At 39.8% G+C, this 18942-nt stretch overlaps 1 protein-coding gene across 1 annotated transcript in view; it reads left to right on the top strand.

Annotated features, from left to right (window-relative positions):
- Positions 1-18942, top strand: part of Myo3b (myosin IIIB) — a 374689-nt gene that overhangs the window by 136986 nt on the left and 218761 nt on the right. Inside the window, exons 9-12 of the mRNA XM_071619301.1 lie at positions 684-839; positions 14247-14343; positions 15279-15395; positions 16443-16547. Coding sequence (XP_071475402.1) covers positions 684-839; positions 14247-14343; positions 15279-15395; positions 16443-16547 — 475 coding nt within the window. The remainder of the gene's footprint in view (positions 1-683; positions 840-14246; positions 14344-15278; positions 15396-16442; positions 16548-18942) is intronic.

The raw sequence follows: 18942 nt of genomic DNA, 5'->3' as shown, positions 1-18942 counted from the left end.
TGGTGCGGTTTTAACCAATTAACCGCAGAGTTCAAATGCAACCCAATTTTTACCATTTTGAATGGATGTTTTGTTCCCTGTTTGCACAATCCCATCCCAATTCATCTGAATGATATGGTGGTCACTTCCTGTTTTGAGGTTGTTCTGCTTTTTCAGAAGACATTCGAAATCAAGCTGCTGGATTTTCTGTGTTTTAAGAGTTGTTTCCTGCCTTACAAAACCCTTGATGCATTTCCCTATCACCAAATAATGGATGTTTCATGTTTTAAAATTTAATTGAGGTGATGGTATTTAATTCTATATGCTTCTAAAATAAAATATATAGATTAATCAACTTGACTCCATCGAAAACACTTTTCTATAATGAAAAATCAGACAGAATATTGTCTGACCAGTCTATTTTTTTTTAATGTTTTGAATACTTCAAAGCAAATTGATGGCAAAATTCGTGCTTTTGATACTGATTTTAAACAATCTAAAATAGATTTCTGATATATCAATTAACTAATATGAGAATATTAGCTGTTTTTCTACTTTCTGGTCTACATCAATAAAGAAGGAGCTATGTAAGGTCAGCGATCAGGTTGTATAAATAAGCCTTCCTGCCTCTTCTCTGCCACATTCACAGAGGAACAGAGTGTCTAACATTGTACTTTGGATTGTTTGTTTATTTTTACAAACAGGTGTCTTATTAAGGATTTTGAAAAGAGGCCTTCCGTCACGCATCTCCTCGACCATCCATTTATTAAAGGAGCTCATGGGAAGGTTTTATTCCTGCAAAAACGGCTAGCCAAGGTGCTCCAGGAGCAGAAGCAGCTAAACTCTGCTGTTAAAATCAGGTATGGTACTTCATGTCATTCCGCATCCTCCCTCCCGTTATTTAGAAAAACGGCATGTGTTTTGATTTGCCCAGTGTTGTTATTGGTAATGATCACATCCCTGCATTTGGGAGAGTTTCATTTATGTGACATTAAGCACTCCACGCCCAGTGGATGAGCAGGCAGGCTTGTGCTTTTGTGGCTAATTTCTCTCAAATAGCTGAAATCTCACTGCCCTCATGTTTGGATTGCTCTCGCTAAAAACCAATAGATACATGTATATATTTGTATTTAATAAAAATGCAAATTTTTCTTTTGACCAATAAAGGAAAGCAGCCATGTCTGAGATTATGTGGAAAAATCTTTACTTGGCTGTCATAGACTTGGGAACAGAAATATAGGCTATAAAGTGATTTTTGGAAATTTTACTCTTTAAATTCTAAACATCTTTTTCTTTAATGTGTTCTGAGACTTTTCCCCCTTTTGTTAAAGATCTCTTGGAGTGAATTTAGCATTTTAAAGTGATTTTTTAGCTAATGTTTATGTTATCAAAGTAACTGTGGTTCTCACCCCTCTTTCCCTCCCTTTTTTAAAAGGTAGATTTTTTTTAAAAAAATGTTATTTTCTAGGGCAAGTGCATAAAACAGTGTTCTTGGTGAGTCACTCAGAAATAGATCTTTAGTTTCTGTCCAGAGGGTGGCAGAATTTCTCTTTAAGGGGGGAAAAAAATGCAAATAAACCTACTTCCTCTGCTCAGCAATTATTTGATTTTATAAAACCAGCCAGGATACAGATAAGCTTCAATCCATTATTATTAAAAGACATCCGAAGTACTGGAGGTGAAGAAAATGAAATAGCATCAGGCACAAGTTCTAGAAATATTCATATATTCTGCAGAAAACTGTTTACAAATCAAAAAGTCAAACACTGGCAACAGCTAGCCAGAGGCAGAGTTTCAAGGTAACTATATTTTGCTGATTTTCTCCAGCTAACACCAGATTCCATTTTGGATAAATTTTTCCTACTCTTTCCTCTTTTCTCTGCCATTTCTGTTTCTGTGGCTTGCCTCTGGATAGAGAAACACAGAACAATTCTTGTGCTTGGTGCCTTTTTGAAGCACTGGGAACTTGTGTTTAAGCCCCAGGGAACTGAAATCCCCTTTCTTCCCTCGCTTTTGTTCCTATACACCAGGAATGGCCCCCTACCACCCACCTTCACAGACACAGCACAACCACCCCAAAGGAAAATGAAATACAATAAAACACAAACCAAGCCCCAAACAAAGCTAACACTTAAATACGGTAAGTCAAATCCAGAGTCTCCTCCTTGGCTTCCTGTTCTGAAATCTGCTGCAGAATAGTTTCTAAGACTCCTTTGGAAAGTTACCCAGCATTGCGTGTTTGTGTGACTTGACCTGACCAGATCTATGTTCGCTTTTTAAAAACTCTTCTCCTTTCACCATAGAGAATTGTATCTCTCTTGTTTGCTTCCTCTAATTTCTCTTTATCTTTGTTAACTCCCTTTGATGTCCAAAGCCTCATAGGTGGCAGAGGCTTCTCATGGGGTCTTTATAATCTTGAGTTTCAGTCAGTAGTTTGGGTTTCTTTGAACAGTCACTTAAAAAAAATTACAACCTCACAAATAGGCATCAATACTTTAAACAGCCCTTTCCTTAGAAGGTAGAAAAATTAATTAATTCCAAAGGAAGCACGATGTGTGTAATTGACACTTACCCGGCCACCTTTCCCACATGGTGACTTCCTTTTAGCAACTGGCAAAGAGTTGGCTATGTAGATATTTTTTTGTTGTTGTTGTTCACCAGGAAAAACTGTCAGCCATCATTTAATGTTGATAAATGGATATATTTAAAGTTATGAGTTTCCAGTAAAGTTGGGAAAAGCAAAGAATAATTAAGGTAACATAGAATAATTAAGGAGAAAACAAAGAATAATTGCTGAGTGAAGCAAATGCCCATTAATTTTTTTTTTCTTTCTGCAAAAAGAGGGCCGTGCAGTAGGAAGATGTAGGAATCAAAACCACTAAGTCTGCCAGGCTTGAATCCCTGCTCACCCACTTACTGGATAAGTTAATTTTTATTTTTCTGAAGTTTCTTCTATAAAATGGGGATTATTTTAAGGGTTGAATCTTCATGTAAAATACTTGGAATATTGCTCGGAATAGAGTTAAATGTCAACAAAGGTTAGTAGAAGGAGTAGTGTACATGGTCTATTTAATTCTTTTTAACACTAATTACCTCTTGCCCTTAATCCATGAAAAATTCATCTTTTTACCATATAAAATCATGACAATAAATAGAACTCAGGTGTATCAAATGTTAAAGATATCAATTTCTATCTCTTATTCAAAATCTAATTTATTCATTATAGAGATATTTATGTGTGTAGGCCCTATGCTAAACATGGGTACTACAAAGGGAAATTTGATGCAGTTCCTGATAAAAAGCTAATAGTCTGGTGTGTGATATGCATAGGAATCAGTTAAGAGCAGCTTACATGATAAATACCTGGATAAAGAATGCCTGGGGTACCCCTAGAGCACCTGGGAAAAGACACCTACCCAACCTGGGATAGGGATGCTTGGGGAAGGCTCCTGGAACCAGGGGAAGATGGTGCTTGCATTGTCATGGAGAATGAATGGAAGAAAATTGGGGGAGGAGGTTTTTCTGGGTTGAGGGGAAAGGATGAGCAAAGGGCAAAGAGTAAAGAAGAGAGGGCTGGAAAGAGGTTGGGCTTGGGGAATTCGGTGAACAATTGGTTGACATCACTGGATCTCAGTGTGGAGCAGGTAGAAGGGGGAGCAGGTATGCAGGGTCAGGTCATGATGGGCCTTAGGACCTTGGACCTGTTCCTGAGGCAGGGGAGCCCCTGAAGAATTCAAGCAAGGTTGTGTTTCAGAAGGGCGTTCTGACAGCAGCGTGCAGCGGGGACCAGGTACTGGGTGAGCTGTCATGGTGGGTATAAGGGCAAAAGGTGTTAGGGTAACAGTATTATCAGGGCTTCATGATGATTGGTTGAGGGAGAGTAGGGACTGAGGAAAGTACATCAGAGCCTATCCAAATGGAGCTGCTTTCCTGTCCTTGTTCACACTGCAATCAAATACAAATGGCCCAACACTAAGAGACAAGTCAAAAAGACTGCTCCCTCTCCCTATCCCATCAAAGGCAATGCCTAGTACTTACAGACATTACACATAGCTTCCAGCTCTTTGCCCACCACAGGATTCCTCAAAGGTTCAAACAGCCCTTCCCACGGCCCCTCTGCCAGAGTGACTTAGATTTTGAGAAGGGATCCAGTGGAGTGAAAGTTAAAGCCCCATGGAAGGCTGCTCCCCCAAAGGCAAAGAAGGTCCTGACCACTTTTAGCACTTTCTCCAGGGGAGAGAGAAGCCTATAACTGCAGGGAAGAAGGCAGGTTTAAAGGATGGGGAAGACTGCACAGGGGAAGGAAACGGATCTTATGTAGTCGGAGACACTGAGTCAGAAGAGAGGATAGAGGAAGCAAGAGGGAGTGGATCAAAGGTCCAAGAGGAAGGTTGGTTGGCCTTAGAGAGAAAAACCTGTAAGTTGGGAGCAATGCATAAGGGTTAGATAAAAATTCTGAGGAGGTAAAGGAGATACTATGAGGAAGCTCAAGTTGTAAGGTCTTTATCTTTCCAAAACATGAAGCAAGGTGATCTCAGAATTGGGAGTGGGCTTTGGATTCCAGAAAGGTGTTAAACCTTTGAAATAGACACTATGAGGAATATAATAAAGAGTTCATTAATGATAGAGATAACGATTGCTCAAAGGTATAGAAACACAGGTGTGGTGCATGCTTGTAATCCTAACAGCTCAGGGAGCTCAGCAGGAGAATTGCAAGTTTGAGGCCAGCCTGGACAACTTAGTGAGACCCTGTTTCAGAATTAAAAAAAAAATAAAAAATAAGTCTCTACTTATCTCTAGATGTAAACTCTGGTAAAGTGCCCCTAGGTTCAATCCCCAGTACTGAAAGAAAAGAAAACAAGAACCCGTGTGGAAGGCGATTGAATAGCATTCCAGTATAGTGAAGTTAATCAGTGTTTAAGGTGATGCATGCAGGACAGTATCGGACACTAGAAACTCTCAGAAAATGTACCATCGCCAACACCACCATTCCCATCTGTCATCTGGGGTAACTTTTAGCAACAAGGAACAGGAGTAGAGAAAGGGGTACTGCCTGCATCCCACAGGGGCGGTGGAATCGGGATCCCTCTGCAAGGTGTGGGCTGGCAACAAAAAGACCACACAGACATGGAAGTAATTTTTTCACAAAACGGGGGTGGTGGGTGGTGTGGTGAGACGGCTCTGTGACCTTGAGCTTCCTCATAGTATCTCCTTTACCTCCTCAAGTTTTCTGAGTATTTTTTAATCTAACTTTTATGCATCTTTCCCAACTTACAGGTTTTTTTCTCTCTAAGGCCAACCAACCTTCCTCTTGGACCCTTGATCCACTCCTCTTGCTTCCTCTGTTATCTCCTCTCTTCTGCCTCAGTGTCTCCTTCTACATAAGATCTTTTTCCTTCCTCTGTGCAGTCTTCCCCATCCTGCTATCATGCTAGAAGGCGAGAGAGCAAAGATAAAGCATACACTGGGAATCCCTTTATTTATAGGGAAATTAACAAAGAATTCTTAATAGAATGTTCTTCACCAAATTAGGAAGGGAATGGCTGGTCTAGCCCCAATGGGTAATGCGTAGGTCCAGAGCCATGAAAAAGCAGACTTCTTTGTCAAGCAGAGGTGGAGGCCACCAGCATCATGCAGCCCACAGCATGCAATGCCAGACCAACACCCCCTTGGCTCAAGGCTGAGAGAGAATGCTTAGCATAGCTCATGGGTGGTCACCCACAAAGGGGATTGTGTGGTCTTCTCCAGGGTGGAGCTTGGCTTCAATGGACCTGATGGGTGGACAAAAGAAAGGCAGTCAAGCTGTTGTGGGGCAGGTCACTCAGAAAACACACCAAGTCCCAGTTTTGTCCAAATTGAAGAGTCTTTATTTAGCCAGCCGGCCGGAGCCTACTCCCTGCAGGATGCATAACTATCTCTACAAGGAACAGCCCTGAGCCTGAGCATTTTAGGATATTTAAAGGCAAATCTGCAAAACCCACATCCGGGTTGACATAGCTCAAGCAAGCAGATACAGAAGCTAAAAAATCAGTTAGCAGAACAACTCAGTCAACTACATCTTGGGTCCGAGCAGGTGCTAAACAACCATCCAGCAGGTAGTCAGCGGGGGCGAGAATCTACTTCAAAGTCATATAGGTCACCAAGACCACCATATCCTGGGATGAGTACATTTTGTGGGGTACAAAGTACAGAAGACAATATATATTTTTTTGAATTTAGCGGAAAACAGCTTTCATTTTGTTTTCTCAGAAATGGATCCCATAGCTGTCTCTTCACGGGAGCAGTAACAGAAATATTAAGGTGGAGACTAGAACAGTTGAGATGGAGTCCCTGCGGCCATACCTGCTTGCTTGTATGGCCATACATGCTTGCTTATATAGCCATAGTGACTCTATTCTTGCTACTTCAGCAAGGAGGGAATTGTTACAAGTGGTCAGGTAGTTGTACCACAGTAATTGCTATTTTGTGTTGCCAAGTATGCTATGCTTGGTAACTATTAATGGGTACAGAGGTGTGGCTTTCCCATGGGAGAAGCATTTCTTACATGATATAGAGTCTCAGGGTAAAATGGAGTCTGTTTGGTAACTGTTCATATGGTCTGGCCCATAACAAAGCAAGGTTAGCAAACAATCCTTGTGGTTTCTAGAAGAACTGTGAAGAAGGCAAAGACAGGCTTATTGACTTTGAGGCTGAGCCCTGTCCTGGTACTGATGGTTACCATGGAGACGAAGAGCCGAATCAGAGGAGGATGGTGAGAAATGGGAGAGTAGAACCGAGATCTTGGAAACTTTTGAGAGATAATTGGGAACTTGGCAAAGCTGAGTTTATAGACAGCTTCAGTACAGAAGAAATAAAAGTTTTTCAGGTGTTGACAAGTTGAGGAACCCTGAGATCAGAATGTGAGAAGAATGAACAAAGCTATTGGTGAGAGATGGGAAAACCAAGGGTTGAAGCAGGGGAAGGGTAGAGAAGGGAAACTTGGGCCAGGTGCCAAAGAGAATGACCTCAGAGGGTGATGGGAGTGTTTTAAAAGGGAGAGACTGGATAGGGAGGACAGTGGTAGGCGGTCAGAACAAGAAATGTACGCCCTCTCAGTGAGCAGACGGGAGATGGTGCTAGATAGGAGCCAGATGGGAGATGGTGCTGGACAGTGTGGCCCATGAAATGCCATGAAATGGTACTCAAGAATACTCCAGACAAGGCTTGGAATCCTGGGGAGCTTGAGCATGGTACAGTTGAAGGTGCACCATGCCTGACGGAAGGAGGGCTTGTCCTAAGGCCCCAGCTCACCTCTTCTGGGTCTAAGCTTTTCTGAGTATAGCAGCTTTTTGGAAAACCTGGCTGAGATTCATTCCTGTTTCACTACATGTGTATTATAGGTGTGTGTGTGTGTGTGTGTGTGTGTGTGTGTGTGTGTGTGACTATATCTATGTAGCTCTATAGAGGCACCTATGGAAAAGTGATATTTGGCCATTCCCTGATGCTGATGATGGTATATGCATAACCCCACTGGAATTTAAATTTTTCTGGTAAATTTCATTTATTTGGTTTAGGTACAATAAAGCAGTTATGGATCCAAGGCTTACTCTCTTAAAGGTTAAAAAGCTTTAAAATTCTGTGAACAATACTTGGAGTTTACATTGTTACTTAATCTGTTAGGGATGCTTTTAAACAATTTGGTCATTTCCTTGATGTCAGGTCCTATTTCCTTGACCTTCAAAAGGACTTCTTCCCCAAACTAGTTTTGCAAAACCCTGAATTCATTAATATTACCTGCTATGTCATCTAACCATTAAAGTTTAGAGAAGCCGACTTGGAAACATGCATTTTATCACTTCATAAGAGTTCTTGAGAGAAGAGAAACCACTCTGTGGAATATGAATGGAGGTAGGGAAGGCCTGATTGGTTGTCATGACCATGAACTCAGCTGTGAGTCTCAGTAAAATGACAAGCATGTCATGCCCCTGCAGGTGACTTGGGGCTTGCTGGGACTGCAAATATTAAACCCTCAAATGCCAAGGGTCTACTGTAAGAATTACTTGGTAGAAGAATTGGTGCTGTTTTTTTTTTTTTTCCCTGCTCTGTTTAATGGATTTTTGGTTCTGCCCTTGTAATTTGCCTGAGGCTGATTAAAACAATGACTTCAGTTATTTCTTTTCAACCTGCAGCAGTGACCTTTAAAAACAGATTTCTGACTGCTTACTTGCTGAGCTTTCCCCAATCAGTCTTGCTCACTCACTTGCGTCTACCTGCAAATGAGTGCACATGCACAGGCACACCCATGCATACACACACAGACATGCTATATTCTGTATGCTGAGGGTTCCTGGGTTCCCATGTACATGAATGACTCCCAGATGATCGCTTCATGATGTGCTGAAGTTCAACACATAGGAAGTTAAAGATCCTCCTGTTGCCCCAACAGAGAAGAAATAAGTCTGTATCCTGATATGATTAGGATCTGCTCTCGCTGTCTTTAACTGAGAGAATGAATTGATATTTAATTTTCTTCTGTTGTCACTGACTCTTGCTTCCTAGAGAAGGTGGGTATATTATCAAATCCTGTTTAATATAATTGATGATAAAATGTTGATTTATCATAATTCTGGCTACAAATGTGCTTAGTTGAAAAATGGTGTTACTATAGTGATTTCTATTTTTATATCTCTGAATTATAATGTTTGAGAGATATGATCTTAAGTTTGGGGTTAAGATATAGCTCATGTAGTTAAGGGTATCAGGGTGGTATTTCTGTCCATAGTTGACTGTCAGTAGAATAGTCACATGTAGATGGTCTGTCATTGTCATTCTCTTCCTAGGTCCACAAATAATTTGGAAGAAGTATTCAACATCACTTACTGGGGTAGCAACTGTCCTCTATGTTCAGTTTCGGTGTTCTCGTTCTGTATGCCAGGATTACAGGGTTAAGGGAATGGTCCCTGGGCTCTGTCCATGGCCATGAGCCTTTGTCTTAGAGTCTTGAGGGCCACCCCCATTGAGCTCGAACCTTCTTCCTCATTTCCTCTCTTCTTTATCCCCCTTTTTGCTCCAGCCTCCATAGAGGTTACTTCTTCTGTATCTGTAATGTGGTGGGAGTATTAGTCATTGCATTAGTCAGCTTTCCTCACTGTGACCAAAATATTTCACTGAGTGGTTTGAAGGAGGGAAGGCTGATTTTGACTTAGGGTTTCAGAGGTTTTAGTTCATGTTCAGCCAGCTCCACTGCTCTCGGGTGAGGCAGAATATCATGGCGGAAGTGTGTGTTGGAGGAAATGCTCAGCTCATGGCAGCCAGGAAGTCGGGAGTTGGGGGGCAGGAGAGAGCAAAGGTCCAGAGAGAAGACAAACCCTTCCAGAGCACAACCCCAGTGACCTTCTTCCTCTGACTAGGTCCCTGCTCCTAATCCATTCAGCCATCAATGAATTAATCCACTGATGAGGTCAGAGCCCTCATAATTCCTTCACTTCCCCATAGGACCACCTCTGAACACATGAGACTTGGGGACATTTCAGATCCAAACCATAACAGTCATTCTCTAGTCCTTCCAGTTCCATCTTTGGATGGAGGGGAGGGCTCTGAACTGGATTTGGAGCTTAGGCAGAGGTGACCTTCATGATCCTGCCACAGGGTGACTGTCTAAAAGACCACAGTGCAAAGAATAACTTCTCACTAGCATGTGGCTGAGGTTAGAAGAATTTGTTTCCCTTCCCTTGTTGAGTAATGATTTAGAGCACTTCCTCCGTTGCTTTCTCCTCCATCATTGTTGGGGAAGGAGAATACCATGTCCTGTCTGCCCTATGTGGAACTCTTGCAGCCCTGTTTGTTCCTGCCTATAAGGGCATCTCCACATAGGTGGTAGACAGGGAGAAGCTAAGGGGTAAGGAGTCAGCTGGGAGCAAAATTATTCATAGGACCAGCAGCTGGAAAAAACACTGCCAGGCCCTCTGATGGGTTGTTGGAGACATTCACATAGTATTGGTTTAACCATAGCGCAGGTGTAGAGATTGAACAATAGGGAAAGCTGCCGCACTTCAGGAATTCATTGCATGGAGTAGCTCCTCCAGCATCTGAACGACTATGCTGCCATCTAAGCTCCTTTCCCACACATGGGCTGGGTCAAAGGCATTCCAGGAAAGACCCCCATCTCCTATGCCTGCTGTTATCTTAAGGGAACTCCATCTCTGGCTCTGTCTTACCCATTCTGTTCTTGCTCTCCACTCACTTCTTTGGATTTGATGTTTCATACTCACTTAGGCCATGGACTCACACACCAGTTCCCCCTTTACGAGTCCTGAAACCTAAGTCAACCCCACTTTATACCCTGACCCACCACTATTACACCAAACCCAAACTCCAGGGGACAGTCTAAGCCAGAGCTTATCTCTAAGCTTCGACCCTCAAACTCCATTTATTATAGAATCTGGGATTGACAGTCAATAGGACCTCATAAATCACAAGTAGGAAATCTAGCCAAAGTCAATAGACTTTCCTGGAAATTGAAAATAACTTTGGAGCCATTAAAACTATAATGCCTTACTATATACTCTTGATTTAACAGAATGTCTTTTGATATTTATTTATCCATTTGTATATCCATCTACATTTCTCCAAACTTTGAAATATTTAATCCAAGTATTTTTTTTGTTGGTGCTCTATAATTTTTGCAATTTAAAGGAATTTCATCAAGTCAGCAATAGATGCTATTCTCAAGTAAGGCACTAGGTGGCGCGTGTGAATTTTAAGGAAAATTTAAGTTTGTAGTTAAAAGTGACAATACATCATTTAATGCAGGAAAAATTTAAAAATCTTTCAACTAAAAATAGAGAAATATAAGCAATATAACAGCTTTATAAATATATGTAAAGTCCAAGATAAGGTTTTCCAAAAGAGATAAAAATTGGAATCAATAATGTTTTTTCTTTTCTGTAGACCCTCCAAATCATAGAAGAAGGAAGAAAATTAAAGCTGGCAACAATTTTAGTGGGGACATTATTTGTTGGGGAAGGCAGATAGGGATATATATATATATATATATATATATATATATATATATATATATATATATATATATCTTTATATTTTATATGTATGCGTTCATATAGAGATAGGTGGATTTTTTTTTTTTTTTCCTGGTTGGAAAAGTAGTTGTCTATCAGCCTGGAAATATCTTGCATCCTATATCAGTGTCTACATTGCCAGCTTCAACTTGGGGAACAAATAAGTCTGAAGGATTTAACTTCCCATAAGCAGGGAAAGAGATCACACACTACTAAATCTGTGGGTAAAATATTTTAAATGCTATCTTTTATTTATAAAATATCATTGAGGAAGATTTTGGTGAACATTGAGCTCAGATTTACAAAAAAGCATCTGTATGATTCTTGTAGTTATATTTGGCAGACAGACATAAAGATTTCTGTGGCACACAAATAATCTGCTACGGGCCCCAAGGATAACAATTTTGATCATGGTGATATTGGATTGTGTATGTTCACACTGAAAATCAACTTTCTACTAGAGTATTTTTATCTGTAAGATTTCAAGTGAGATTTTGTTAGTGTTTCCACGTTAGTTGGCTATAAAAATATCTTCCAACATGAAGCCTGACATCCCTGCATGCAGTTCAGGCTGCCTTTAAGTACAGGTCAGCAGTGATGGGAGTGTTTTCCAAAACCCAGGGGTGTTTTCCACTGGTTCAGTGATATTTTGAATTCTGATTTCCTTTCTCAGTCTGCCTGTTACTGTTTACCTCTGAGCATCCTGAGATGGCTGCTTCTTTATATTCCATCCAGGGTATTTATTTGCTCTTAGTGGAGTGAAGATTAAGAGTGCTTACTCCATCTTGACTAGAACCAGATCTGTGGGCAATTTTTAAATCCCTATTTTTTTGATCAAATTATATGTAAACTAAACTCTAACTTAGCTTATTTCATATAATTATAAGAATTTATGAAGGAGATTAGCTAGCTGAATTTAATTTAATTGCTCCATTAATAAATGTTGCATTATTTTGCTTTATGATGAACTTTATGCAAAAAAAGTACTTAAATTTATGTGGAGAAGATTTTGGACAGAAATGTGCACTCTCCTGTTGTCCTATTTAGCAAAATGGCTAGCTAGCATCAGGAAGCAGCTCTGAATAATAGTGAAAATCTGTATTTAAAACCAATTTCATTTCTCTTTATGTCACCAATATGCAAGGACATAGACCAATAAATTGTTCTGTTGATAATTTGAAAATGCTTAGGTTATAAATTTGGTTTTATTAAACAAAATTGTCATTCCAATTTGTACTTTATATGAATTAGCAGTAAAACCGGTTCTAATAGTAGAAGTGACTAATAGCATGATTCAAATATGCCTCCTTTAAATGTATCAGTGATGGGGATTGGAAATTAAGATTTAATTTAAGAGGCTAGAAAAGAAAAAAAGTCAATGTTCTATTTGCCCATTTTTATTGTGTTATAAGCCCAAGACTCAATATGCAGAGCTGATGAGTTTGCTTCTTCCTTTTTTATTTTTTCCACTTACTTTTGTGAAATGTATGTAGCCAAGGGTGAGGTGTATGTTCCCATTCCATGACTTCCATGTGGCACTTACAGTGAAACAAAGCCAGCTTCTGGGACCTGGCTAGATAAGATCATGTTCATCTTCTTATGCTGTGATGATGATGGGCATGAAAGTTGGCTGGGAAGAACCCGGCCATGATCCTTCTCTACTGGTGGGACATGGAGGTTATTTTACATGTAATTTTGCTTAATTAATGGTGTTCTGAGTAATGTGTGGAGTTATGCAAATTTATTCCATATTTTTGACAAGGATGTAATAGGACTTGGTGCATTTTTTCAGCCTTTGTGCATCTTTTATATCCATGACTGACTGTAACTGTTTTTACAGACGAGAGAGAGAGAGAGAGAGAGAGAGAGAGAGAGAGAGAGAGAAGAAAAACAAGTCATGAACGATTCTATTTATAAATGAAGAAAATTGAGATGCCAATCATTAAGGGATTTGCTGAATATCCCACACTCCATTACTCTCAAGCCTGAGACTAGGACCCAGAGCTCTTAACCTCTAGGCCAGTGCTTCTTCCAGCACCACATGGAGTAGTGATAAGTTTATGAAGGGAATTATGGGAAGGCCCAATTTAACACTGAATTAATTTTAAACCCTGAAAAACTATATTTTGATATGCCAAAGGCAATTGTTATTTATTACCAACCAAGTTTTTTAAATGCATGGTGAACAATGGCCCCAAGAGAAAATCCCAACATATACATAAAAGGACATATTTAAGGAACAAAACAAAACATATTTTGTTTCTAGTAGGAAACAAAACAAACAAACAAACAAACAAAAAAACCTGGAATCAGCCTAAATATCGACTAATATAGGACTAGGTAAATGAATTGGTATATATTTATATGATTAAAGTGACTGATTAGGTAGATAGTTTTAAAAATCATCGTGTTAAGTGAAAACAAGCCTGCAGAATGAAATCCACAATATGATATCATTTTTATAATGGAACAACAGAACCTATATATTACTCATGGGTATATATAAATTTTACCAATATTTAGAAATAGGCTGGGAAGATGTCTACCAAACAGTGGCCACCTCACTGTAATGGGACAAAGGTCATAAAGGGGTTTCAAATAAGCAAATAAGATAAAATGTAAACTGATCAATTCTTTGGTTTTTACTGCATTCTCAGAAGTTTGCTTTAAAAATATCTAACTAAGTTGGGGATGGTGCTGGCAGAACAGATGAAGGGACCTGGAAGGAAGGGAAGACTTATGATTGTACCCCAGTGAAACTTGGTGCCTGAAATGAAAACAGAAGGCAGAATGCCATTCGTGAAATTCCTTCCTAAAATCCTAAAATCTCAGGATTTTCATGACTTGGCTCTTTTTATATGAAATATTGCACATGGCTTGATAGTGATCTTACCACACCAACCAGGAAAGGCATGTATTCCTGGAAGTGCTGTGGTTAGATTTTAAGGAAAGTAAATATATGTGATGGGCGGGCCCATTTGGTAATGCTCCCCACTTGGCAGGAGAGAGACCCAGCTTAGGTGCTCACCTCCCACTGGTAGCTCCACAGGGAGAGCCTGGGCATCTGCACTCGGTTTACTCTTTCTTTTCTCCATCTCTGAAGTCTCTTAACATGTCATGTGACAACACTGGGAATGAGCCATCCTCATTAAAACCTTCTGCTATGTTATTTACTGCCTGAATGCCAATACTCTCTTGATACATTTCTAGGCATGAGAGGATGCATACCAGGGGACCCTATCATGTGCAGGATGCTGAAAAATACTGCCTCGAGGATGATTTGGTCAATCTCGAGGTCCTGGATGAGGTACTGAATATTTAGTAGACAGTTCTCATTGGAGGCGTTTGTTGCATGTGAATGGTTTGACCTTTCTGTCGTAGACCATGTTCTTCTAAGGTCATTTGACAATTTAATTGTAAAGCCAGGGGGTGAAACTCAGGGAGCATTCGGTTGCTGTGACTATGCTCCTGTTTGTTTTCATTTAGAGCCCCTATAATGATGAAGAGAAAGAATTTAGATTTTTCCTATAAAGCCCATTATATGATAGGGCTAGATGATGGATTCTATCCCTGAAATTATTTTCTGCCTAATAAAAAATGGCAATTAACCCTCAAGATAGTTGTTTGTTCTTCATTAAGAGGCGCTTCATTTAGGGAAATAGTGAAGTTAATATAGCTCACATTCTAAAGCTGAATACTGTGATAATCCTCATTTAAAATATGCACATTTAATAGAGCCATTAATTGTGCTGGACCTGCTTCTGCTGAGTCTAACTCTTGAGAGCTTTAATTTCAACGACTGAATCACTAATGCATAATGTCAAAGTGTTCAATTCCATATTCCTACCACCTAGATTTTAAGTGCAATGCTTTGAGAAATGAAATTACTATTTTGTCTGTACTTTACCATAGGAATAGCCTAACCAAATTCTAAATAGAACATTTTGATTGGGTAAGACAAGTTTTTTTTTCCCCAATAACAAAATTTTTGTTGACTATTTCAATATCCTTTAACAATTCCTATTTTTTTCAGTATATTTCTATTTTTCTTCTTTCAAGACAAATATCTGTGCTATTTTAGTGACTTGAGATCAGTAGGATCCACCGTATAATTTCAATGAACTACTTCAATCTTTTAGAGAATAATATTCTTATAGGACTAAATTCGTTGTTGTTTTTAGAATCTCTAGCTTGGTTGAATATAATGTCTATTGCTCTCAATACTTCTTTTCCACTTCTCAGGAAACAATTATTCATCACTTGCAGAAGCGTTATGCAGACTCACTGATTTACACATATGTTGGAGATATTCTAATTGCCTTAAACCCCTTCCAGAATCTAAGCATCTACTCTCCACAGGTAAGGAATACTTTAAGAGCATGTGTTAGACAGGTTTTTTTTTTTTTGCTGTTGTGACTAGAAGACCCACCAGAGCAATTGTAAAGGAGGAGATGTTTATTTGAGGGCTCATGTTTTTAGAGGTCTTGTTCCATAGACAGCCGGCTCCATTCCTTAGGACTCAAGGTGAGACCGAATAGGATGTCAGAAGAGTGTGGTGGAGGGAAGCATCTCACATGATGATCAGAGAGCAGAGAGAGAAAGAGACTCCACTTGCCAGATAGAAATATGTACCCCAAAGGCACACCCCGGGACCTACTTCCTGTAGCCACATCCTACTGGCTTTCAGTTACCACTCAGTTAATCCATCAGGGGATTAATTTATTGATTGGGTAAACCTTCTTGCATTGCTTCAGACATGAGTTTTTGGGGCACAGCTCACATCTAAGCCATAACAGAGCATAAGTATCCTTGAAGAAATTCAAAATTACTAAAACTGGCCTGGGGTTGTTGCTTAGTGGTAGAGTGCCTGCCTAGCATGCATGAGGCCCTGGGTTCAGTCCCCAAGGCTTCTATCAATTTGGTCAATCAATCAAATTAATAATAAATAAAATCACACAAGCAAATGGAAAGAAAGATGATGTGGTAATAAAATCAAGCCACCCTAGAGGTATATATACTCCAAACTGCAAATAATAATGCAACATACTAGAAAGGTATGGAGGGTAACTTTTTAAAGCAAGCTACAACAATAGCTAACAATTATCAAGTGATTATGACATGCCAGGCACTGGGTTGTGATCATTTCCCACAACTCTGTGACATAGGTGCTATTAGTAAGCCTGTCTGGCAGATGAGGAGACTTAGCACAAAGAAGTTAATGCCCTGGCACAGGCTCCCAAGAGCTGGAATTTGAACTAGGACCTGCAGACTGCAGAGCCTTCCTGAGACAGCAAGTTCCTACATAAGTAATACAACCTTGGATTCCTGGGCAACAGATGGTGAAAGCATTAGATGGTCCAGTGGACCCTTAGAAGTTTCCTTTAAATTAGTTACTGTTTTCTTCAGTTTTCCAGGCTCTATCATGGGGTGAAGCGCATCTCGAATCCCCCCCACATATTTGCATCAGCAGATGCTGCTTACCAGTGCTTGGTTACTTTCAGCAAAGACCAGGTAGGGACCCACCTTTCTTTCCTACCAGGTACCCTTCAGCTCCTGAGTCTTCCTGGAACCTTTCCCTTCTGCTGCTGAGGCTGCAGGAAATGGGAAATGAAATTGCAGCTCAGGGCAGCTGCAACACTGATAAGGCCACAATAGCAGGAGAAAGCAAAGCCCGCTTGGAGAAATGTGAAACATTCACATTAAGAGCACTCACCTCTCATAATAAGTAATAAAGTTTCTAATACAAATACTGTATTTCACCACATAATCATTGAAGATTTATGCCAAGGGTTTTGTGTGTGTGTGTGTGTGTGTGTGTGTGTGTGTGTTTCAAAAAGGTAGGATACAACCATAATGTGATTCGTTTTTTTTTTTTTTTAATTATGCCAGTATTACTCTAAATATAATTTATTATTAAACTGTCTTTCATTTAAGATTAGGATGCACAGAATACTTGCAAATATACATTAAAATGGAATAGTCCAAATGGGTCATTTTTTCATGACAGTTTAATGAACATTTTTTTGTGTCTGGAAACAAAAGTTAACATTAATTGTAATTGATTTGTGCATTACAGTTGAAATATTACACTTGAGAAAATTTACTACAGCATTGCAGAATATAAACTTAGAAAATTTAATTATCTGTGTCTAAAGATTCTGTACCGCTATCACTGGTTAATCTGATACCTCGTCTTTGATATTGTTCATATAAGATGTGTTTACTGTGAGTACTGCAGTGTTCTAAACCAACCACACAAGTTGAAAGTCACCTTTCAGAAATATACTGACAATGTGCATGCACTGCCCTGAGAATCCCAGGCTTCAGGCTCGCAGTGCGTGAGAAGACAAATGTGCACCCATACACCACTGGTGAACACATTGCTCTCTTTACCTTTTAAACAACATGAGAAATAGAATTGTGCCTCATGATGATTATGGAATGAAAGGTTCTAAAGTAGTTTTTTTTTTTTTTTGTACCAGGGATTGAGTTCAGGGGCATTCAACCCTGAGCCACATCCCCAGCCCTATTTTGTATTTTATTTAGAGACAGGGTCTCACTGAGTTGCTTAGCTCCTCACCATTGCTGAGGCTGGCTTTGAACTCAAGATCCTCCTGCCTCAGCTTCCCAAACCACTGGGATTACAGGCATGTACCACCCATAAAGCAGTTTTTAGACTGAAAAAATAGTGCAATAGTTATGTGGTAGTGATGATCACGTGGTGAAAAACGGTATACTTAGAACATGATTACATGACAATGATAATAATAAAAACAGTATGTAGAAGGGCATAAATGAAATTCCTTCCTATTCAGGTCTCAGAATTTTCATGACTTGGACCTTTTCACATGACATTTTGCACTTGGGTTGCCAGTGATCTTGCATCACACTGTTTAGCTGCTGAGAAATTGTGACGGGCTGGGCTAAGACTGAATGAGCTTTAAACTCAATGCCAGTTCACCACAGATTTTACTCACCCTTTGACCCTCCAGACTTCCCATTCATCGTAGTGATACAGCCTACATTTGACCACTCCTTTACTCTCAACAGGTGTATTTTCTTTTGCTTCTTTATTCTGTGTGAGACGTGATCTAATTTGGAGTGCAGATTTTATGAGAAAAATCACCATGTGTATATTTCTTAAGACCTGCAAAATCTGAACTTGGGGTTGTTGAGAAATAAATAAAATTACAGCAATACAGGTTATAAAATGGAATGCATGGATTCACTGTAGGTTAGAAACTTGGTTTCTCCAGGTTCTTACTGCTCTCAGAGATTTGTGAAATGCCCATAGACTTGATGGAGAGGAAGTAAATGGAATGAGATAATGTAGTTTTCAAGTTAAGAAAAGTTACGCCCACTATGCTGTCTTTTTTTCTTTTTTCCTGACACTAAATGTGTGTTTTCCAAACTAATCAGTTTTCCAGTTCTCTGATATCAACTGGGCATCCTACAATTCAATTCATTTCTGACATTTTCTATCTGGATTTAGACTCTACAAGTTAAGGGCTCAATCCAACAAAACTGCCCTGATTCAGAAGCCAGCCACAAATAGAGTAGCCAGGCATCTTACAGTTCTACCAAACCAAATGCAAATTCAGGGGTCACCAGGACCCCTCCTCATGTTTGCTAATTCACTAGAACAATTCACAAGATTCAGGAAAATACTTAAGTTTACTGCTATATTATAAAGGGTACGACCTAGTACCAGACACATGGGAGAGATGCCCAGGGCAAGCTACGGGGGAGGCGCATCTGTTCTGGACAGCCCTTCCTATACTCCATGTGTTCATCATCTTAGAAGCTCATTGAAATCGTTGTTCAAGAGTCTTCATAACTCCATCTCCAACCTCCTTCCCCTTCCCGGAGTTTGGGAGGTGGGGCTGATGGTTCCCACCCTCTAATC

The sequence above is a fragment of the Marmota flaviventris genome, chromosome 11 (assembly GCF_047511675.1).
Source record: "Marmota flaviventris isolate mMarFla1 chromosome 11, mMarFla1.hap1, whole genome shotgun sequence".
Lineage (NCBI taxonomy): Eukaryota > Metazoa > Chordata > Mammalia > Rodentia > Sciuridae > Marmota > Marmota flaviventris.
Note: the sequence above shows the minus strand (reverse complement) of the source record. Positions and strands in the feature narration are given on the sequence as shown.